General features: G+C 34.0%; 1 protein-coding gene across 1 annotated transcript in view; it reads left to right on the top strand.

Moving 5' to 3' along the window:
- The window catches only part of LOC148949234 (uncharacterized), a 92,527-nt gene that overhangs the window by 26,228 nt on the left and 40,303 nt on the right, over positions 1-25,996 (top strand). Inside the window, exon 2 of the mRNA XM_089092879.1 lies at positions 22,045-22,250. Within this exon, the coding sequence (XP_088949005.1) occupies positions 22,045-22,250 (206 nt within the window). The remainder of the gene's footprint in view (positions 1-22,044; positions 22,251-25,996) is intronic.

Consider the following 25,996-nt stretch of genomic DNA (forward strand, 5'->3'; position numbering starts at 1 on the left):
TTAATCACAAAGGCCGTTAATTAGAATAAACAGCTCTTATGAAAGTACTAAAAAATCATTGGCTTTAAGAGCGAGGTATTGACTAGGGGGTGAACCCAATCATATATGTAATATTTTCCGTTCGTTTTAAGTTTTGATGTTGCTGCTGTTGCAGTTGAAAAACTTGTTTTTTTATATTTAATTTCTGATCTTTTTTTAAATAATGCTGGGACATCCGGTGCCCACCTTCATAGCAATGTCCCTTCCCCCATGGAAACTTCCTTCATGGAAAGATCCTCCCACATCCCCCCCGACCCCCCACCAACCAGAAAAAATCCCCCCTGAAAGCGTCGGTATACTTCCCAATAAACAATACTATATGTTAACATTGGGTAAAGTTCATAACTTTCAGCCCTCCCCTTCCATTCCAATGAGTCCTCCCACGATATTCTAGTACCACTGGGTCGATACGATCGCCCCTGGGAAAAAAACCCAAAAAAACACGCATCCGTGATCTTTCTTCTGGCAAAAAATACAAAATTCCACATTTTTGCAGATAGGAACTTGAAACCTCTACAGCAGGGTTCTCTCATACGCTGAATACGATGATGTGATTTTCATTAAGGTTCTATAATTTTTAGGGGGTCTTTCTCACTTTTTTCGAAAATCAGCCAAATTTTCTCAGGCGCGTAACTTTTAAGGCGCGTAGGACTAAATTTGATGAAACTTATATATTTGAAATCAGCATTAAAATCTGATTCTTTTGATTTATCTATTGGTATCAAAATACCATTTCTTAGAGTTTCGGTTACCATTGAGCCGGGTCGTTCCTTACTTACAGTTCGTTACCACCAACTGTTTGATTAAAGTGTAAAAAAAAAAATTAAGCTTGACAAATTCATTTGTTAATTGAGAAAATAAAACACTAAACCAATTATATCAATCGATTCTTCAATAATGCGTCTGTTGTGTTCAAGGCCGTACCCAGGATTTTTTTCGGAGGGGTTTTTACTAAAAAAAAAAATTGGGGGGGGGGGGCGGGGTTACAAAAAACAAACCTCAAAAAACGCATGCAAAAGTTGTTTATATACATTTTTGTTACGTTTTTACGAGTCAGACAAACATTTCGGGCTTGGTAATTTATGGAAAATGATGACACATCCCTCTTGATTTGCCTGGGAGACAAACCAAAAAAGGAGGTACCTATTACGGGAGGTACCTGCTTGGTTCTATTTTTTTTAAATACTTTTTCTTCTTTAAATTTTCAGGGAATATTGGGGGAAATTTTAGTGGATCTTACATTTTGAATTGGGAGGGAGGGGCAGCAGCAAATAAAAAAATATCCGTATCCAAGAAAATGTCATAATATATCGCAAGTGGCTAGGGAATACGAATTGAAGGTTTCAGGTACTGATGGAGGAAATAAGGGAACTTCAAATTTTGTATGGGAGGATGGAAGGGGGTGAAAATGGTTTCGTATCCGTTCCACCTTAATATTTTTGCGTTATATACCGTTGTGGGAACCTTGCCTATTTACGGCAAAGTACCAAAGAAAATCAAAAGATACCATGACTATGTGTTGTCAGGTTATCAAAATTACGTATATGCAGTATCTCGAGAATGGTGTAGGTGATTAAATTTAAACATCCAGGGAGTATTATGGGGGAGGGGCTAAAAGAGTCAATTTCCGCTTGGGAAAAAGAGAAAGGAAGAGGGATAAAGAAGATCCACCTAATAGTTTTGATACTACAAGCCCAATTGGGACTAGAATCTATTCTAGGTGAAGTAGCAATGTAAATTGAAAGACACTATGTGTGCCCAGGTAATCGAAATTAGGTATGTGCAAAAGTTCAGGAATGACTTGGAGAAGCAAGGTGAAACTCATAGAAGGTATTATGGGACCAAGTGAACATAAAATTTAGACTTGGAGCAGGAACCAGATGTAAATCAAAAGGTACTATACGTATCCAGGTTATTAAAATAGGATATCTGCATTAGCTCAAGAAATGATGGTGGATTGGAGTTGAGACTCTCAAGTAGTGTTGGGAGAGGAGGCAAATGGATTTCAAATTCTGCGTTTGGGGTAGGGAGGATTATAGTATTTTGTCTCTAATCAGACAAAACGTCTCTTCACTACTTGTCTAAACAGCGAATCTAATACATCTCGGAAACGGCGTAGGGAGTGGAATGGAAATGTTTGGTAGTTCTCTGGTGAGAACTACTGGTGAGGTAGTTTCCTGGTGGTTTTCTGGTGTCAAGTGGACTTCAAAATTTTACTGGAGGAAGGGGAGGGGGTAAAAAATATTTTATTGCCGCTCAAAAAAAAAATTGCACTGAAAGCCTCCATGGGACTTAGAATCTATCCACAATTAATTAACGAAGTCAATCAAAAGATGATAACACAGTTTATATAATTATCCAGTAAGTTTACCGCAGAGGATTTCTGGCTCTTCATTCTCGGTGTGAACAAAAAGCTCCTCCCACTTATTTGTGCACTTATTGTCCACTTATTGGTTTAGCCGGCCAAGTGGTTTAGTCAGTACTTGTTCCGTAGGTGATTATTCTTTGTCTAACCGTGAAAAGATCTAATGCCGCTTATGTTTATAGGTTCTCTGGAGCACTCGCACCTCGGTCCGGGTTTTTATAATGGGTGAGATAGGGAAAGATCATACTGCTAATTATATAAACTGAGGACGATAATGGCATAGGAGATAAATTGAAACTTTATGTAGCATAAAGGCTGCCAATTCTTACTTACGGAATATTTCTGACCTTATGATTGTCCGTTTGAGACTGTGAATGCAGAAGGAACGCACGTGAATCTTGTATAGGACGCAGCATTTTCCAAATTAAATCAACTGTCACTATACTGTTGCTATTACCGTGTACTAAATACTACTTATTTAGTTTGTTTTAAATTGAAACTTGAAGAGACGTAAGAGGAGGGAACGAAGGAACTACAAGACAGCTACATAGAGTCTGTTACTATAATTGAATTTTTAAAAAAGCAATTATTTTCAACTGAAGGTAAGGAACAACATTAGTAGAATGCTTATAATGGATGTGCTTAATACCCTAAGATTTACTATACTATTTGCTTAATGCCCTAGGACCATGCTATTTGCTTAATGCTCTACCCCTTTTCAAAGAGAGTCAGTACTCCCTCACATGGTATACACTACAGTTTGACGTGAACTTTGCAAAAAGCGACCAATCCTTTTATACCTATAAAGTGGTCAAACACGTTAGTTTTTATTAATGCGTCGTTGCTAATTAAAAAATTGGATGCTACAATCAGAATTGTGTGATTGATATTTGCTAAAAGGGATAAGGGATTCGCCAACTGGACTGTACGAACGGTCTTATTTGGAACAATATCAATTTATGGAAATGGTTAACGATGATAAAATGGTCTTATGACTTGGCCTAGCTTTACTTCTTCGATGTGTTCTGTATAATACATAAGTGGTGTTTGAACAATGTTGTCAATTTAAAATAGAGTTTAACGTTATAGTATACTAAAAAGTTGATGCTAAGAGAGATGTAGATGGCAAGAAAAGAATTTTAATAATGAAATTCAGAACAAACCTTAGAAATCCTTGCAAATCAAGTAGTAAGGTGTATGCGAGTACGAACCATCAAGAATCATAAGCACCAATGACCCTAACCACCAGAGACCTCAACCCCTCCCCAAAGGTCCCCTATCCCCAAACTTGAAGGGCACCCCCTCCCTCAAACTTTTTGACCCCCTCCCCCCCATTTTTTTGACATGATATATTTTTTTCAATTTTTTTTACATGTTTTCGAATGAGATGAAACATACGAGATGAAGCATATTGAGCCTGTCGATGACACGCCAGTAAAAGTTGTGTATGACTCAAAATGGAATAATAATTATTCTACAGATTATGAACTGAGAGGACACAATAGCTACAATATCAAGAGAGAACATGGTGAACTTTTTTATGGAACAGATTCAAAATGTTCAAAGTTGATCATTGATATTAATAATGTATCATAATATATTTTTGTATTAATATTCTACATAGCATTATTTCATTAAAAATATATTATGCATTAAATTGTTATGTGTTTATTATTTTTAGACTATGCTAGCATATCAAACGTTTAGAATGTCTATTAAAACATTGGAGATGTAAGAAAAGGAATTTGCATACATCTATTGTCAGACACATGGGATAACATTGACAAAATCTAGGTATCAGAATGAATAAATTCTTTATCAACATCCATTGTTGGATATGTCATTATGAAAAAATTGTAAATAAGTAAGTAAGTAACAAACTACTTCTTGAATTCACCTCTTGGATACACAATACAGAAATTTAATTCAGCAAATTATGAAAAAAATTTGAACAAATTCTTTATTAATATTCATTATCGATTGAAGTCGCTTCTTAGACAGCCAATACAGCAATTTCACAAAATCTAAGTATTAGAGTGATTAAATTCTATATCAGCATCCTTTTCTCCGAGACATGGGAAAAAATTGACAAAATCTAAGTATCAGAGTGAATAAATTCATTATCAACATCCTTTGTCGGATATGTCGGATAAAATTGACAAAATCTAAGTATCAAGGTGAATAATTTATTATATCAACATCCTTTGCCAGATACATCGAATAAAATTGATAAAATATGAGTGTAAGAGTGAATAAATTTTTCTATCAACATCCTTTGTCAGATACATCAAATAAAATTGACAAAATCTAAATTTCAGAACGAATAAATGCTTTAAAACATCCTTTATCAAATATGTCGGACAAAATTGACAAAATCTAAGTATCAGAGTGACTAAATTCTATATCAACATCCTTTTCTCTGATACATAGGATAAAATTGACAAATTCTAAGTGTTAGAGTGAATAAAATTTTTTTTTTATCAACATCCTTTGCCAGATACATTGGATAAAATTGACAAAATCTAAGGATCAGAGTGAATAAATTCATTATCAACATCCTTTGTCGGATATGTTGGATAAAATTGACAAAATCTAAGTATCAGATTGAATAATTGTTTTATCAACATCCTTTGCCAGATACATCTAATAAAATTGATAAAATATAAGTGTCAGAGCGAATAAATTTTCTATCAACATCCTTTGTCAGATACATCAAATAAAATTGACAAAATATAAATTTCTGAAATAATAAATACTTTAACAACATCCTTTATCGGATATGTCGGATAAAATTGACAAAATATAAGTTTCAGAGTGAATATTTTTTTTATCAACATCCTTTTCTCGGATACATAGGATAAAATTGACAGAATCTAAGTTTCAGTGGGAACAAATTTTTTTTATCAACATCCTTTGACAGATACATCAAAAGAAATTGACAAAATCTAAATTTCAGAATGAATAAATTCATTATCAACATCCTTTGTCGGATATGTCGGATAAAATTGATAAAATCTAAGTATCAGATTGAATAATTGTTTTATCAACATCCTTTGCCAGATACATAGGATAAAATTGACAAATTCTAAGTGTCAGAGTGAATAATTTTTTTTTATCAACATCTTTTGTCAGATACATCAAATAAAATTGACAAAATCTAAATTTCAAAAAATGAATAAATTCATTATCAACATCCTTTGTCGGATACGTCGGATAAAATTTACAAAATCTAATTATCAGAATGAATTTTTTTTTTATCAGCATCTTTTGCCAGATACATCGAATAAAATTGATAAAATATAAGTATCAGAGTGAATAAATTTTCTTTATCAACATCCTTTGTCAGATACATCAAATAAAATTGACATAATCTAAATTTTAGGATGAATAAATGCTTTAACAACATCCTTTATCGGATATGTCGGATAAAATTGACAAAAAGAGTGAGAGAGATAAAAACACATACGAATACTTAAATTTAGACACAAAAACCGAGAAAGACACGGATTGTACACCACGACGGCGCATACATAGTGAGAGAGACATGCAAAGTCGACATAGCTTTATGTCATTTTTTAAGGTTAGGTTTATGTCATTTTAATTTAGACTAGGTTACGTGCGGCGCACGTGCGGCGCACGTATTTGTACGTGTTTTTATCTCTTTCACCCTTTTTGCCTGTGTGTCCGGGCGGGTGTTTGCTTATTCCAATGCATGTCTGGCCACTCTAAGTGAACTTAAATTAACTCAACTGTTTGAATATCTCTCTCACTATGACTGTGTGTCTGAGCGGGTGTAGTGCCATCTATAACCGGTCTAACTTAAATTCAACGTAAGGACGCATGAAGTCAAAATGAATAGAACTTGGATTTTATGACTGTTATCTGATGTATCCGATAAAAACTTTGAAAACGAATTTATTCTTTCTGGTACTTAAATTTTGTCAATTTTATCCCATGTATCTGATTCTTGATGTTGATAATGCATTTAAGGGATAATGATAAAGCATTTATTCACTCTTATACTTAGATTGTGTCAATTTTATCCCATGTATCTGAGAAAGGGATTTTGATATAGAATTTAATGACTCTGATACTTAGATTTTGTCAAGTTTATCCCAAGTATTCGGGAAGGGGGAGTTGATATAGAATTTAATCAATCTGATAGTTGGATTTTGTATATTTAACCGATATAGCCGACAAACGATGTTGATAATGTATTTCAAGGATGTTGATAAAGCATTTATTCACTCTGATACTTAGATTTTGTCAATTTTATCCCATGTATCAGAGGAAGGGATGTTGATATGGAATTTAATCACTCTGATACTTAGATTCTGTCAGTTTTATTTGACATATCCGACAAAGGATGTTAATAATGAATTTATTCACTCTGATACTTAGATTTTGTAAATTTTATCCCATGTATCCGAGAAAGGGATGTTTATATAGAAGCTTATAACTCTGATACTTAGGTTCCGTTAATTTTATCCTCCATATCTGACAAAAGATGTTGTTAAAAAATTTATGCATTTTGATATTTATATTTTGTCAATTATATTCAACATATCAGACAAATGATTCTGAAATAGCATTTATTCACTCTGATATTTAGATTTTGTTAATTATAATTGTTGTAACTGATAAAAGATGTTGATAAAAAGTAAATTATTCACTCTGATACTTAGATTTTGTCAATTTTATCCCGTGTACCCGAGAAAGGGATTTTGATATATAATTTAATCAATCTGATACTTAGATTTTGTCAATTTTATCACATGTAACCGAGAAAGGGATTTTAATATAGAATTTAATCAATCTGGTACTTAGATTTTGTCAATTTTATCCGATATTTTATCCTATGTATCCGAAAAATGATGCTGATATAGAATTTAGTCACTCTGATGCCTAGATTTTGTCAATTTCATCTGACATATCCGATAAAGGATGTTTTTAAAGTATTTATTCATTCTTAAGTTTAGATTTTGTCAATTTTGTGTGACTTATATGACAAAGGATGTTGATAAAAAAAATTATTCACTCTAACACTTAGATTTTGTCAACTTTTTTCTATTTATCCGAGAAATGGATGTTGATATAGAATTAAATCACTCTTATACTTAGATTATGTCAATTTTATCCCATGTACCCGAAAATGGGGTGTTGATATAGAATTTAATCAATCTGATACTTAGATTCTGTCAATTTTATCAGATATAGCCGACAAATGATGTTAATAATGCATTTAAAGGATGTTGATAAAGCATTTATTCACTCTGATACTTAGATTTTGTCAGTTTTATCCCATGTATCCGAGAAAACGATATTGATATGGAATTTAATCACTCTGATACTTAGATTTCGTCAATTTTATCCGACATATCCGACAAAGGATGTTGTTAATGAATTTATTTACTCTGATACTTAGATTTTGTCAATTTTATCCCATATATCCGAGAAAAAGATATTGATATGGAATTTAATCACTCTGATCCTTAGATTTTCTCGATTTTATCCGACATATCCGACAAAGGATTTTGATAATGAATTTATTCACTCTGACTTTTAGATTTTGTCAATTTTATCCGATGTAACTGGCAAAGGATGTTGATAAGAAAAATATTCACTCTAACACTTAGATTTTGTCAATTTTAATCTATGTATCCAAGAAAAGGATGTTGATGTAGAATTTAATCAATCTGATTCTTAGATTCTGTCAATTTTATCAGATATAGCCGACAAATGATGTTAATAATGCATTTAAAGGATGTTGATAAAGCATTTATTCAATCTGATACTTTAGATTTTGGCAATTTTATCCCATGTATCCGAGAAAATGATATTGATATGGAATTTAATCACTCTGATACTTAGATTTTATCAATTTTATCCGACATATCCGACAAAGGATGTTTATAATGAATTTATTCACTCTTACACTTAGATTTTGTCAATTTTATCCCATATATCCGAGAAAATGATATTGATATGGAATTTAATCACTCTGATACTTAGATTTTATCAATTTTATCCGACATATCCGACAAAGGATGTTGATAATGAATTTATTCACTCTGACACTTAGATTTCGTCAATTTTATCCAATGTAACTGGCAAAGGATGTTGATAAAAAAATATTCTCTCTAACGCTTATTTTTTGTCAATTTTAATCTATGTATCCGAGAAAAGGATGTTGGTGTAGAATTTAATCACTCTGATACTTAGATTTTGTCAATTTTATCCAACAAATTCGATAAATGATGTTGATAAAGCATTTATTCATTCTGATACTTAGATTTTGTCAATTTTATCCAATGCATCTGGCAAAGGATGTTGATAAAAAAAAAATTATTCACTCTAACACTTAGATTTTGTCAATTTTATCCTATGTATCCGAGATAAGGATGTTGATATAGCATTTATTCATTCTGAAATTTAGATTTGGTCAATTTTATTTGATGTTTCTGACAAAGGATGTTGATGAAAAAAATTTATTCACTCTGACACTTATATTTTATCAATTTTATTCGATGTATCTGGCAATGGATGTTGATAAAAAAATTATTCACTCTGATACTTAAATTTGTCAATTTTATCCGACATATCTGACAAAGGATGTTGATAATGAATTTATTCATTCTGAAATTTAGATTTTGTCAATTTTATCCTATGTATCCGAGATAATGATGTTGGTAAAAAAAATTTATTCACTCTAACACTTAGATTCTGTCAATTTTATTCTATATATCCGAGAAAAGGATGTTGATATAGAATTTAATCACTCTGATACTTGGATTTTGTCAATTTTATCCAATATATCCGATATAGGATGTTGTTAATGCATTTATTCATTCTGAAATTTAAATTTTGTAAATTTTATTTGATGTATCTGACAAAGGCTGTTGATAGAAAATTTTTCACTCTGACACTTATATTTTATCAATTTTATTCGATGTATCTGGAAAAGGATGTTGTAAAAAAAAAATTATTCACTCTGATACTTAGATTTTGTCAATTTTATCCGACAAAGGATGTGGATAATGAATTTATTCATTCTGAAATTTAGATTTTGTCAATTCTATTTGATGTATCTGACAAAGGATGTTGAGAGAAAAATTTATTCACTCTGACACTTATATTAAATCAATTTTATTCGATATATCTGGCAAAGGATGTTGATAAAGCAATTATTCAATCTGATACTTAGATTTTGTCAATTTTATCCGATATATCTGGCAAAGGATGTTGATAAAGCAATTATTCAATCTGATACTTAGATTTTGTCAATTTTATCCGATATATCTGGCAAAGGATGTTGATAAGAAAAATTTTATTCACTCCAACACTTAGAATTTGTCAATTTTATCCTATGTATCCGAGAAAAGGATATTGATATGGAATTTAGTCACTCTGATACTTAGATTTTGTCAATTTTATCCGACATTTCCGATAAAGGATGTTTTAAAGCATTTATTCGTTCTGAAATTTAGATTTTGTCAATTTTATTTGATGTATCTGACAAAGGATGTTGATAGAAAATTTTATTCACTCTAACACTTAGAATTTGTCAATTTTATCCTATGTATCCGAGAAAAGGACGTTGATATGGAATTTAGTCACTCTGATACTTAGATTTTGTCAGTTTTATCCGACATTTCCAATAAAGAATGTTTTAAAGCATTTATTCGTTCTGAAATTTAGATTTTATCAATTTTATTCAATGTATCGGGCAAAGGATGTTGTTAAAAAAAAATATTCACCTTGATACTTAGATTTTGTTAATTTTATCCGAAATATCCGACAAAGCATGTTGATAATGAATTTATTCACTCTGATACTTAGATTTTGTCAATTTTTTCCGATATATCTAGCAAAGGATGTTGATAAAAAAAAATTATTCACTCTAACACTTAGAATTTGTCAATTTTATCCTATGTATCCGAGAAAAGGATGTTGGTATAGAATTTAATAACTCTTATGCTTACATTTTGTGAAATTGCTGTATTGTCTGTCTAGGAAGCAACTTCAATCGATAATGAATGTTAATACAGAATTTGTTCAATTTTTTTTTCATAATTTCCTGAATTAAATTTCTGTATTGTGTATCCAGGTGAATTCAAGAAAGAGTTTGTTACTTACTTACTTACTTACTTACTTACAATTTTTTCATAATGACATATCCAACAATCGATGTTGATAAAGAATTTATTCATTCTGATACCTAGATTTTGTCAATGTTATCCCTTGTGTCTGACAATAGATGTATGCAAATTCCTTTTCTTACATCTCCAATGTTTTAATAGACATTCTAAACGTTTGATATGCTAGCTTAGTCTGAAAATAACGAACACATTAAATAACAATGTAATGCATAATATATTTTTAATGAAATAATGCTATGTAGAATATTAATACAAAAATATATTATGATACATTATTAATATCAATGATGAACTTTGGACATTTTGAATCTGTTCCATAAAATGGTTCACCGTATTCTCTCTTGATATTGTAGCTATTGTCTTCTTTTAGTTCGTAATCAGTAGAATAATCATTATTCCATTTTGAGTCTTACACAATTTTTACTGGCGTTTCACCAACAAGCTCAATATGCTTTTCATCTTTGGTATTATTTGGTTCATTGACTGTTTGATCAATGGCAGTAACGTTTGCTGGTACTTTGTTTTTCATCGATTCATCTTTATATTTTATTTTTAACATTATTTTTACATTATATTTTTCTTTATACATTATTTTTACACAGGTAACAGTTTCGGCACATAGACAAGATATGGTTTATGATATTGGTAGAAGAGTAGGCCTTTCTTTTTTTGATCTTTCGTTGAATGCTAATACCCGAAAGCTGGCGATAGGATGTTTCAGTAGGTAATGTGGTACATGCAACAGTAGCAAGGAGTTGTCCTCTATCATCAACGATTATTTTTATTTTGGCATTCTCTTTGAGTGCAATCATCTCTGGAGATCTTAATCTTGCATATCCACCAGCATAAGAGTTGAATTTTTTCGATACTCGAAAGAAATTTAATTCCTTACTGTCATGACAATGCATGCATACATTTCCAATAGTGCTATCACTTGTACTTGTTTCATAGTTTAAATACTTCTCCTTGTCGGCATTCAATGCTACAATAGCATTGTCACGTGAACACACTTTATTGAAATGCTCCATCATCACTTTTTTTAAAGATATGACTTATGTGTTTATTGTTCCCCTCCGTAAAAATGATGATTTAATACATGCAATAATGTAGGCAGTGTTGGTAACCCGCCATAAAGTACAAGTGAAAAAGCTGCATTGTGTCTCTGAGCAAGCACACAGCTACAATTGTAAGATCCGTAAGCATATTTCATATCATTTTTAGATGCGTAAAAAAAAAGTTGAATAATTTCGAAGTCCAGAAAAAAAATTTAGTCCAATAAAAAAAAAGTGCTACTACAAACATTATTTTTCTAATAGTAAAGGTCATGACTAACATGTCTATACCATTCTCATTTTTGAGTTTCGAAAATATTAAATGTGATTTTTTTTTGTTTTAAGTATGTTTCATCTCATTCGAAGACACGTAAAAATAGTTGAAAAAAATACATCATGTTAAAAAAATGGGGGGGGGGGTCAAAAAGTTGGAGGGAGGGGGCGCCCTTCGAGTTCGAGGATAGGGGATCCTTGGGGATGGGCTGAGGTCTCTGGTGGTTAGGGTCTCTGGTGCTTACGATCCTTGATGGTTCGTACTCACATACACCTTACTACTTGATTTGCAAGGATTTCTAAGGTTTGTTCTGAATTTCATTATTAAAATTCTTTTCTTGCCATCTACATCTCTCTTAGTATCAACTTATTAGTATACTATAACGTTACACTCTATTTTAAAATCACAACACTGTTCAAACGCCACTTGTGTATTATACAGAACACATCGAAGAAGTAAAGCTAGTTCAAGTCATAAGACCGTTTTATCATCGTTAACCATTTCCATAGATTGATATTGTTCCAAATAAGATCGTTCGTACAGTCCAATTCGCAAATCCCTTATCCCTTTTTGCAAATGTCAATCACACAATTCTGATTGTAGCATCCAATTTTTTAATTAGCAACGACGCATTAATAACAAACTAACATGTTTGACCACTTTATAGGTATAAAAGGTTTGGTTGCTTTTTGCAATGTGCACGTGAAACTGTAGTGTATACCATGTGAGGGAGTACTGACTCTTTGAAAAGGGGTAGAGCATTAAGCAAATAGCATGGTCCTAGGGCATTAAGCAAATAGTATAGTAATTCCTAGGGCATTAAGCAAATCCATTATAAGCATTCTACTAACATTAAAACTTAAATCGAACAGGAAGAATTCTGTATATGAGGGGGATACCACTTCCTCATCCCTCGCTTTTTATGTTAAAACCTTAAAGTTCTTTAAAAATACTTCAAATCCAAATGCAATAGCCCTTGTGTTTGACCAATCTTTCCTAAATAATTGCGAAAAAAATCAAATTTTAGGGTAAACAGCGAGAATTGAGGAAGGGACTTCCCCCCTCCCGCTCGTACATAGAATAATTTCTGTTCATTTTAAGTTTTAATTTTGCTCTTCACTTTCAATTGAAAAAACTTGTTTTTGTTAAATTTATTTCTGACCGTTTTTTAAGTCATGCCAGGAAATTATCTTCCCTTTCTCCCCCGTGTAAAATTTTCCCTGGAAATTTCACTCCACTTGAAAAATCCGTCCCCCTGAAGACCCCTCCCCCCAAGAAAATGTGCTCAGTAAGTGCTGCTTCGTGTCTGAAAAGCCATAGTTCATATAAGATAACTGGTAAATATTGAGATTTATTTTAATGCTTGATTGAACTAGGATGATTAACTTCATTTTTATGAAATTACGTTCAGTAATAGGCCTATATGATTATGCGTCAACCATTATGAAAAAGGGATGGTGGGTCGTTGTCTAGGGAAGAGGGTATCGCATGCCTAAAAGAGTGCTTTTCACTGCCCAAATTGTCTACCTCTCCAGGAGCCTTGAAATAAAGGTGAAAAAGGGTTTTGTGGTTGGGAGGGGGGGGGGGCTAGCAATTAATCCCTCATTTCCCCTTTATTAAGACTAAGCCTGAATAAGGGTGTTGCGGGGTGACACCTCCCTTCTTATTAATGCCTTCTAAACTTTATTTAGATTCTAGAAGGAGACATTAAAAATATTAAATGTTGTTTAATTGTAGCCTTGGCTATTTTATCCAAGAGTTTGTCTGTTGCTTGATGTTCTAAAAGTTTTTTAGAACTTTTAAAAAGGCTTATTGTTTTAAAAGCTATACTTCAATAATTTGAACAGAAAGCCAAAGTACAAAAGAACAAATAATTTTAGTCATGCACATTTCTAGGATTTTCTTTTCCTGGAGAAAGGGAGGTTTTTTTTTTTTTATTTTTTTTTATTTCAATTTTTATTTTAGCTCTCTTGGCAAAATTAGCTTTGTTTTTTTAAGAAAACTGTCCTTGCTTAAGGCTTTTGAGTGGTAGAAATAACAGAACTTAATAATGCCCCTTTCTGCTTTTGAATATCTTTGTCTTATCCGCACTCATTAGTTTTGCAAGCTAATGTTGAAGTGAATCAATAAATTAGGCCAGACCTTAATTTTACATTCGCTTTTTACATTAGTTTAACAACCCAATGTTGAATTAAAACAATAAAGCAGGCAACAAATTAGTTTTATATTAGTTTTACATTAGTGTTACAAGCTAATGTTGAAGGAAATCAATAAATTCGGCTAGACGTTAGTTTTACAAGCTAATGTTGAGTTATATTAAATAAGAAAACCAAAAAGTCTTCTGTACAACTTTGTTCATACTTCTCTATAAAAACCTACTGTTTAAAAAGTCGTACAGAAGTTTAAAGGAAACATAATATTTTTAATTAATTTCATTTTTATGTTCCTGGCCTCCCCCAGACCATTCAGCGTGTCCCCAGGTTGCGATAGGGGAACACTCTACAGATATCTAGGGTACCTCCATAGGAGGCACGGACCAAGGGGTGGACTTTGTCCATGGGGGTCCATAATAGAAACTGGGGCACCCTCGCCCGGGGTCATAAATACAGGCGGAGGAGGAAGAAGGCGCCTCAAATGTACACTCAAAAGGGCCCACTGGTTTGTCTGCAAGTCCCATGAGCTGCAAACCTTCTCCCAGTAATGGGTTAAATTGCATGGTGATGCAGAACACCATCGCGGGAGGATCCTTTATAGGAGGACAACTGCGGCAGGGCGTTAGATCCAGATCTATGGACAATGGCCTCTGCAAAGGGCTGCCTCGACCTTTTCAGGGTATCTGCGAGACTGGGAACCTTGCGGTCATCTCTATTCCCGCTTGAGGAGTGGCGTCCCTCGAGCAAATTGTAGCCTAGTAAACGACGCAGCATTCGCACGGGATTCTGATAAATGAACAATTATTCTGGGTTTGGTATGTTTTGTCGGGCGTCTTTGGGCTGAAAAACCTCTTCCTAGCTAATTTATCTATTATGGGCTGCCTCCCCGTAGTAGCATAATATTTGTAGGCTTGAATATATAATGAGTCGGAAATAGGCTTGAAACTGTATGTGCAGGATTTCGACTCTTGTTGATAGAAGAGCACCACCAAGTGCTGAAAATCATGTTGTAACCAAGATGGGCACAGGATTGCACAAAGCCTCCATTCATGGACGTCCCAGAGACTTCTTGCTTTCCGGTTCTAAGCCTGCTTAAGCGCCTCGGTGTTGATTTGAGAACATATGTTAATCCCCGTCCTGCACTGGTATCCGGGATCATTGCTTTTCCTAATGCCAAAATATTTTCAATGATTTGAAGAACATGAAAATTGGAACTTGGAATGTTACGACATTAAAAAAATGACTATCGTATCGACATTGTGGCTGATAAATTTATACGATTAGAACTGGACTTATTAGGAGTTTCAGAAACTCATATCCCAGGAATAGGAAGCATAATTTAGGTGATTGGAATTTATTTACCCAGGCAGGAAGGATGGGGGTACATAGACACGAAGTAGGGCTCATGATGAATAAGGAAGCTTCTAAATCCTGTTTAGGTTGGGAAGGTACTAATAATAGAATACTAATTGCTCATTTTATGACTAGAAAGTTCAGGGTATCAGTTTTAGTAGTATACGCCCCTGTAGAACCGACTGACGGAGATACTAGTGACTCAGAAAAATTTTACTTACAGTTACAGGAGCAAATAGACAGGGTCCCAGGTACAAATATGATGTTATTACTGGAAGATTTTAACGCCCAGGTCGGTAGAAATAGGGATAGATGGTATCCCAGCCTAGGTAAATTGGGTGTAGGAAAAGAAAACAGTAATGGATACAAACTTTTACAATTTTGTAGGTTTAACAATCTAGTTATAACCAATACGGTATTTGGTCATAAAATGGCCCATAAGTTGACATGGTATTCACTTGATGGTAAGACAGCAAACCTTATTGACTATGTTATTGTAAAACGAAGACTAGCTGGGTCAATAAAACGTACTAGGACGTATAGGAGTGCCGTAATTGATCTTAAAAGTAAAGATCACTATCTACAAGTGTCAAGGGTTAATTTAAAGCTGGAATTTTTGAAGGATAGCTACCTCCCGGGAAGTTATGATGTTGGTAGACTCCAGGATGAGAATTTGAGAGAAACTTTCCAGGAACAGTTGAATACCAAACTTGAGAGTTTAAAACTTGATAATGTGGAAGATGGCTGGTATAATTTTAGAAAAATAATTTGTGAAGTTGCTGAAGGTGTATTAGTGAAGAAAGCTAGAACTGCAGCTAAGAATATTAGTGAAAAAGCTTTATGTTTAATAGAAAGAAGAAAAAACATGTACAAGAATTATCTGAGTGATAGATCGTATGAAAACAAAAGAAATGTAAAGAAAGTGGAGAAATCATTAAAATATGAACTAAGGATTTGTGAAATGGAGGCCATGGATAAAATTGCCGAGGATGTGGAAGATGCAGCTAGACGGCATAATAGTAAAATATTGTACTGGCACGTTGACAAATTGAGAAGGAGTAGTCAATCCGGACTTGGCCTAGCTAAAGATAGGAATGGGGTCGTAATTAGCGATAATGAAAAAACTTAAGGAAAATTTGCCTAACATTTTGAGAATTTGCTAGACTGTGATAACTTTACAGGAAAAGTTGGAGTCGAATATAAATAGGTTCGTGATTATTTGTATGTTAAGGAATACTTGTTTTTTAAGGAAGAATTAGTGGCGGTAATAAAAGGATTAAAAAATAATAAGGCTCCAGGTGCTGATAGTGTGGTAAATGAGTTTCCTGAATATGGTGGTTCTGAGGTTAGAAATAAGTTACTGAAGATTATGAATATGATTTTTGAAAAAGGGGAAGTACCTAACGATTTTAGGAAAACTTTAATTAAGCCACTTTATAAGAAAATTGATTAAAGTGAGTATGGTAATTATCGAAGCATTAGTCTGGTCTCTGTAGGTAGTAAATTACTTAGTAATATGATACTTTTTAGACTGAGAGATGCCGTAAACAAAGTTTTAAGAGAAGAGCAGTGCGGTTTTAGAAAAGGTGCGGTTTTAGAGGATGTGTCGACAAAATTTTCACTCTTAGGCTAATAATTGAGAAGTGTCTCAATTTTCAAACACCTTTGGTCCTCAGTTTTATAGATTATGAGCAAGCGTTCGTTTCTGTTGATAGAAGAGCTTTAGTAAAGGTTTTATCCTTGTATGGTATACCAGATAAATACATTAAAGTGATTAGTGCTATGTACGAGAATAAGACTGCTGCGGTTAAGGTAGGAAATGAGGTTAGCAGCTGGTTTTGTATTAAATCAGGAGTTGAGCAGGGTTGTGTTCTATCCCCCTTTATATGGATTATTTTGATGGACTTTGTTTTAAGGAGGACAGGAAAGGCGATGGGAGACCACGGAATCAAATGGGGAGGAAAAAGTCTTCTGGACTTGGATTACGCTGATGATTTAAGCATCCTAGATGAAAATGTGAGCAAAACGAATGAAGTTTTAGAGGTTTTGCCAGTTAAGGGTGCTAGAATTGGTTTGAAAATTAATGTTAGGAACACTAAGTCACTAAGGATAGGAATAAGTGAAGATGAAAAGGTGACGTTGGGTAATGAAAAGATTGATCAGTTGGGCAGCTTCACTTACCTTGGAAGTATTATTAGTAAAGATGGTGGGAGCAATGAAGATGTTAAAAGTAGAATAGCCAAGGCTCAGGGTGTTTTTTCACAGCAAAGTCTGTAAGAATAGAAAGATAAGTCTGCAAGCCAAGATTAGAATATTAGAAGCTACAGTGATGACGGTGGTCAAATATGGCTCTGAAGCATGGACGCTCCGAAAAGCGGATGAAGATTTACTAGATGTTTTCCAGAGAAATTGCTGAAGGATTGTTCTGGGTATCCGGCTGACTGAACGTATTTCAAACAAAAGGCTATACGAAAAATGTGGTTCAATACCGCTCTCTAGGGCTATAATGAAAGAAAGGTTGAGGTGGGTAGGGCACGTTGTGCGGATGAAGGATGACAGATTGCCGAAGATTGTTCTTTTCGGCCAACCATCTAGGGCTAAATGGAAAGCAGGTCGTCCCCGTCTGGGGTGGGAGGACGTCATAAAGAAAGATTTAAAGGAAATGGGAACTTTGTGGGCGGGTGTAAAAAGGAGGCTTTGAATAGATTGGGATGGAGAAGGAGCGTGCATAGCTGTGTTGGCCTCAGGCGGCTTGGTGCTGCGGTGAGTTGTTATTAGTAGTAGCAGTAGTAGTAGCAAACTATATTTAATTTAATTACAAATTATCGTCTAATCCCTCTTGATTCCTGTGGATATGTTTGGTTTACGCCTTTATCATTGGTTCTAGGGGGAGGGGAAGAGTAGCGTCCCTCCCGTTGCGATAACCTTATTCTATGCAGATTAAAATATTACATCGACATCCCCACCGGAATAGAGCTGAAAAGGACGAGGCTGTGTGCCATGAACCTCGCCAGGTTTTTTTTTTTGTTGGCTGGCAAGTGCTACGATGAGTTTTATTTTTACTAGAAGAAATTTTGTACGGAGCGGGTACTTCTGGAAACCTTTTATGGAATTCATATACGGAATTATTTTATTTGTCTTATTATGTCTTGGGCGGCTCAATCTTACATTTAGGGAGAGTTTTCCAGGGGTAGGATTGTCCGCTGGAGGAAGAATTTTTCTGGAGTAGTTTTACAGGGGGGGGGGGGGGAGTGAGTCAAAACTCTTTGAAATTAATGTACAGAATTCTTTTTATTTTTCTTACTTTTTCTTTGGGTGCTAAATTTCACATGTTTGAATAATTTTCTAGGAAGAATTATTCCATGGGAGGAATTTTGTATGTGAAACTTTTAAGTGGGGTGGGGGGGGGGGGGGGTTCGGTAGGATTTGAAAATCGATCAGAAATTAAATTAACAGTTATTTCCCAACTGAAAGTAAGAAACAACATTAAAAATTAAAACGAACATAAATTATTCCGTAGGCTATACGAGGTGGGCTTCCCCTTCTCAACCCCTTGCGCTTTACGCTACAGTTATGTCTTTTCCGTCCCAATTCTTTTAAGAAGGGCTGCTGGAGCACAAGGGCTGTCGAATTCGAATAAGAAGCTTTTATAAGGCACTAAAAAAATTAGCGTTACGAGGGAGTGGTTGAGGAGGGGAAGCCTACTTCTAGGGGCGAATCTACAAGATTTTCTTTGGGTGGGGGGATAAGAGGGGTCTACTTTCGAATATTCAAGGAGGATGGGCTGTATAATAATTTTTCTCCACATTACTGGAGGGAGGGGGCAACTGCCCCTCCCAAAAGACGCTCCTGCGTACTTCATATACGGAATGAATTCTGTAGGTTTAAGTATTAATGTTGCTCCTTAGTTTAAGCTGAAAAAACTTTATTTTTATCTAATTTCACCAAAAAAAAAAAAAAAAACAACGAACAGCAAGTATACGACACTTATCCCAAAAATAGTTCCATGGCATGCAAAGAAGGGGGAAGATACAATCACTGTTTACGTACTAGCTCATAAAAAATAGAAAAAAGAAAAAAGGGAGAGATGGAGGGAGGGCGAGGGGGAGAGAGAGATAGAAGGAAAGTGTGAGAGAGATCTACACAGAACACGAAAGATTTCAGCAAATTATAAGAAACTATTCTGATCGCTCATCAAAGAGTAAGATAAATCGAATAGTAGTAATAAAGATAAAAAAACTAAAAAATAAAAATAAACTTAAAAATAAACCAAAACAAAACCATAGGGAAACCAAACAGCTTTTCATAAGTCATTTTAAGATGCCAAACGAGTGGCAGTGGTAGTGGCAGTGGCAGTCAAATCAGGAAGGGTTTTCAATAATTTGATGGACAGCTAAGGGATTGATCTTACTGTTAGTGTATCAAAGTCATAAAAGTCAACATGAAAGTCAGCATCAGACTAAAGTAAAATTCCCTCCAATAAGACTACTAGCTTTTAACAAACCTCAGTCCCCTTTCTCCCAGAAGTAATACAAGTAGGCTACTATGACCAATAAAGTAACAAGAGAATCCAAAGGAGGGAAACTACGGTTATGGGCAAGGGAAAATGTTCGATGACATAGACGACAACAATTTAAAGGTTTTTATAGTATAACTGCGAAAATTAGGTTTTTAACATAAACTGAAAACAAAATTGGACCTAGAATTGACCCTTGTGGGACAACATGGTCAACTTTTGTGGATGAACAGAAAAACGGATCGACAGACACTTTTCTGCCGGATATTTAGAACTTAAACCAATGAAGCGCACTACCTCTTACGACAAAATAATAAAGTTTGGAGGGATGAACACTGTGGGTTAACAAGTCAAAGGCTTTACAAACGTCCAAAAATAAAGCAGCGTGAACAAAAAAAAAGTCTAGTGCAGAAAGAAGACAGTTAAACAGAAACACAAAAACATATATTGTAGAAAACAAAATTAAAAATCATGGAAAGAAAAATCTTCAAATTAAAAAAAAATATTAAGACAATATACATATACAGAATTTCACAGAATTACAGAATCGCATATACATAATGTTTTTAAAAACCAGAGTATTTAAATTATAGGCAGTATGATCTCTCCCTAACTCGCCCATTATAAAAACCCGGACGGATGTGCGAGTGCTCCAGAGAACGTAGAAACATAAGCGACATTAGATCTTTTCACGGATAGACAAGTCAGATTTCTCTTGAACGGGAAACTTGGCTTCAACGTTGGAACGCTAAATTTTGAAGAAACTAATCTTAAATTAATTTATCTCAATACATATATGAAAATCGGTAATTAGTAGTGCAATGTTAAAATTAGATGTTTTAAGGAATTGAAAGTAGGTTTCGAAGTCTCAAGTTGGTTTCAAAGGCATTTTATTTTGAGAAATTTTCTGCCAAAATACGTGTTCCAGGGTAATTGGACCGCTGATGGCAGATCAAATGAGAGGAGCTGTTTGTACACGCTAATGCAAGAAGAAGTGGGAGGAGCTGTTTATTCGCACCGAGAATTAAGAGCCAAAAACTATCTGCGGTAAACTTACTGCTATGTCTTTATACTCTGTTAAAAACGGACAAGAGAGATGTTGGCCAATAGTTAGGTGAATCATTTCCTAGCCTACCCTTGTACAGTACTATAACTAGAGCACGCTTTCTGAAACGAGAAAAACCTGAGAAATAGAAATGGCTGAACGGAGAAATGGCAGAAAGCAAAACACGCTTGCTGAAAGGAGAGATTAATAAGTTTCTTTAAGGGAGCATAATGGAAAGAAAGTATGAACTTAATGTTCTTTAGTAGGAATATTATCAGGGCAGATGACGATTAATTCTTCAATTCAATATCAATTCATGTAATTTCTATATCAGCCGCAGGTTTAAAAAACATTAACCTAATATAAGGTGGCCCAATATAAGACCTGAAATTGGATTGCAACGGAGAAGAAGAAGCAGCAGAAGCTGTCCTTTTACCAAGATTTGAAAAATATGAATTACATGCTTCTTGAACATTCAGATCACCCGTTATATGTTTACCATCGAGAACCAGACATGAAGGGACTGAAGACGACTGAAAAGAGGGCTCGAGGACAGAGTTTATCACCTGCCAGGTTTTTTCATTATCTTTACCGAAATCTGAAAAATAATTAAAATAATACTGAGACTTAGTCTTTCAAATGATTGGCTCAAATGTGTATCAAAGAGCTAAGGATAAAGTTGAATGTTTTATTATGTTTTTTTTTCTAAAATTATGCATAGTAACAAACGATGAATTAAAGCGTTTGAGATACAAAATAATTTCATTATGACCCCCCCCCCCCCCAAGACACAAATTATAATAACTGTCTGTAAATAATGAGTAGATGGTATGTGACTAAATCTCCAATGACCTTGTGATACAAAACTTTATAAATAAATAGATTGACGACTATAATTTATATATATTCTCTATATTTATTCACATTTATATTTATTCAATATTTATTCAAATATAGTTTATTTATTTAATAAATACGCTTTTTATTGAATAAATAAATTTTATTTATTTATTCAGTAGCAACAGTTATATTTATTCTATTGCTAAATTTATTCAAAGTTTTATACAATAAGAAGAGTTTCTTTCCAGCATCAGTTTGTCATTGGAGAAGTTTGTGGATACTGTTGGATTATTGGTTGGGATTTTCATATAGCTCTGCTTTTGGTTGCATTGCATTTGGACTCATTGGATTGACTTCGTTAAAATGTCTTCGAAATACTGTCTTTTCTCCTTTATACGTAGCAAGAGATTTCAAAGAAGGAATATTTGTGTTCCACACCATGTTCGACATCCATGTAAGATAATGTTCTGTATTTAGCTATAATTGAGGCAAATAATTTAAATTTCAACGAAAATTCAAAAGGTGTTCAGTTCCGATGCATGATTTCAGACAAAATGAAAAGTGCCCATTTAAAGTATCAAGGATAATAAAAATAAAACTTGATTGTTTGAGTTGGTTAAATGGATGCTGGCACATCCAAAAATATCTGAATAAATAAAAGAAAAATCAGGAATTCAATTTTTAATATGCAAAGCATCAAATTAATAAAAAGACACCCCGGTGAAAAATCAACAAATTTTAATTTTTAAACCTAGTGCACCAAATAGCTTAAAAAGATTTTGATTTTCTTTGGTTGTTGAGAATCAACAGATTGTTGTTGTTGGAATTTTCGCGAACTAAAAAAATCGTCAAATTTAGCTCATTATTTTCAGTTATTTATTTTTAAGATTTAACGTGGCAATATATAAAATATGTTACCGTTCTAGAAACTTCATAATTTTGAAACGAACAAAAGACAGAATCCTGCTTTTTCGGTATGAATACACTTAAGATTGTCAAGGAGGCATGAAAGCTTTTATTTTAATACCCTTGGTAAAATAGGTTTATACTTCAAATAATGATCAGTCTAAAAGACAAACATACATAGTGTCTGCAATGTCTCAGGAACGGCTAGGGGTATTAAGTTGAAAGTTTAAAAAAATGTTGAGTGAGATGTTGAATAATATCAAAAGACACTTCGTGTGTCCACACGGAGTTTTGTCAAAATGACGTATCAAAATGGCATGGTTGTCTAAATAGTGTATCTTAAATATTACAAGAACAGCTAAGTCTATTAAGTAAGAACTTCCATGTAATGTTGTGGGGGTGTTGAACTAAATCAAAAGACACTGTTTGCATCCAAGTTGTCAAATAGGCGTATCTACAATATCATGGGAATGGCTAAGGGTTATAAGCTGAAACTTTCATGGAATGTCGAATTAAATCTAAAGAAACTATGTGCATCCAGGTTTAGAGGAAGACCTATCTGCAATATCTCAACAACAGGTAAGAGTATTAAGTTGAATCTTTTATGGAACATTGCTGGGGCATTAAACTTAATTGTAAGACATTATATGCATCAAGATTGTCAAAATAGCGTATGTGCTATTTTTCAGAAATAGCTAACAGTATTAAGTTGAAACTTCAGCGAATGTTGAGGGTAGGTTGAAGAAAAACCAATGACACTACATGTGTCCAGCTTGTAAAAATAGTGTATCTGCAATATATCAGAAACGGCTAAGTGTATTAAGTTAAGATTTTCAGGGAAAATTGAAAGGGATGTTGAAGTAAATCAAGTGAAACTGTGTGACTCGAGGCTGTAATAGAGCAGGCGTGCGCAATCTTAAAAACGGCTAAGGGTATTAGTTTGAAACTTTTAGGAAATGTAGAGAGGGATGTTCAACTAGATCTCAAGTCACAATGTCTTTTAACATAGTGTTTTTACTCTAGAGAAGCCAGCCTCCTTTCTCTGTCTTTTCTGCAACTTATACCCTCCTCGTAATCCCTCCCCTCCTCTGATATTAGATAAAAATTTTGAGATAGTGTTTTGGTTTATAATTGTCGGAAGATCTAGTAATCATGTCTCCATTGTTGGCATTACAACCAAAGCCTCAGGGAGATGGCCTCAACTTCTCTAAATTACCATTCTCACTTACAGTTTATAAAAGAAAAGATGGCAATGTTTGGTCTTGGTTTCACGATTTACTAGGAGTTCTTACGGGTTATTCGATAGACCAGAAATTCCAGGTTGTCTGTAGGGTTTACTCTGGAGGTGAAACACATACCTGAGTAAATTAGAAGACCCTGTGCACGGCGGAGCTTTCAAATTATCTGCACCATTTCAGGAATGGCTTTCGAGATTCAGCTGAAATTTTCGAGAAGTATTAGAGCCGAGATAAGTAGATCTCAAATTTTTATGTAGGGAGAGGGTAAATGTAAATCGGAAGACAATGTGTATATCCAGGTCATCGAAATGGTGTGTCTACAATATATTGAGTACGGATTGGGGTTTGACGTTAAACTTGAAAGTTACCTTTGGGAAAAGAAAGAGGCAAGGGAAATTTAAATTTTTGTGTTGTGGTGGAGGGAGAACGGGTAAAGAACTTTTGTCATTTATCCATCAAATCATCTTTGCACTATAAGCTCCTGTAAGACTTATAATCTCTGCACGTTAAATAGCTAAGTACCTCAAAAGACACTATGCTTACTCAGGTTGCCCTAACAGTTTGTCTGCAATATCTAGTGAACGACTTTGGGTATCAAGTTGAAACCCTGAAGGATGGCTTAGGTATTGGGAAGAGGCAAACAAGTGTTGAATTCTGTCTCAGAAGAGATTGTATAACGAAATCGAAACACGATGTTTGCATCCAGGCTGTCAAAATACCATGTCTGATAAATCATCGGGAAAAGCTCGGGGGATCAAATTGAAACTTTCAACTCATATAAATAGTATATCTGCAATATCTTATGAATGGCTTGGGGGAGAAAACTGAAATTTTCTGGTAATGTTGGGGAGCGAAATGAAAAGGGTGAGGGGAAGAGGCTTTAAATTTTAAGTGCTACAAGATGAGGAAATGAACAATTCTGTGACTGATTTACCAAAACATTTTTGTTATAAAAGTTCCTATGAGATATAATATATGGAAAACTTAGTATCAAGTTTAATCTAAAGACGCTATTTTCTGCCAGATTGTAAAAATGGGGCACCATCTGAAACATAGACACAGAAATGTCTATGTTTAGAACATAATTCTATGTTTTCAGAACATTTGAAACATAGACATGTCTATGTTTCACACGAACTACAATTACTTTATGCTGTTGTAAGGTTGCCCCTTACTTACAGGGCTAATAAATTTGGTAGCGTGATATAAACGGAGGCGTTGGGTAAGAAATTGGTAATCAGAATTCAGTGACAACAGATTTTATTTGCAAAAGTAGATAAAAAGAAACATATTTCAATTCGCTTTATCTTGAATACTTCCCAACTTCATCTACGTCTCTGGTCTAACTATCTACTTGTTTAATCCACCAATGTTTAGCAAAATGAAAAGATTAAGTTAATCCTAGGCTAACGAACGTTTCTACTTAATAAGGGTTACACATCAACAGCTATTGAAGGCTTGAGCTCTGAACTATTAATATCCTTTAGTTCAAGCTATTGCTGAGATAATCTAAGAATAACCGTACGTGCTTATAATTCAAATTTTATTAACCCAAACCAAGGTATTCCCTTATTATATCTTGAAAGGGCGGTGAATTGATTGGACCCTTATTAAGCTTCAACTTTAGCAGGGATAGCTTAATTGAAAATATATGGACATAACGTTTTAGAAATTCTTAATCTGACAATATTTTGCCTTTCTCCCCTAACCTACCTTTTTAAACATTAAGGTCACATTTGTATAAACAGGCAGTATAGGGTTAATAAAATGAAAGAATGATTAAAACGAGAACTGTGTTCCTCTTCGTATAAACGTCTGAAGATTGCACAAAGGGGGGGGGGTAATTAATGTTATTGTCCAATAAGTCTAATTTTTGGATATAAGTTCTTTTTAAAGTCAAGCTTCAAGGGACTCTAGGCTGAAAAGGGGAAGCACAAATTCCTCTCCTAGCTTTCTTTTCTTGGTTAAGGTTTCATTTCCTCTTTAAACCCTCAGTTATTCAAAGCGAAAATTTCTGGGAAGAAATTTAATTTGGCTTATTCTAACCTTAAAATGC

Source organism: Artemia sp. Qi Xiang Cuo, chromosome 8 (genome assembly GCF_049724085.1).
Source record: "Artemia sp. Qi Xiang Cuo chromosome 8, ASM4972408v1, whole genome shotgun sequence".
Lineage (NCBI taxonomy): Eukaryota > Metazoa > Arthropoda > Branchiopoda > Anostraca > Artemiidae > Artemia > Artemia sp. Qi Xiang Cuo.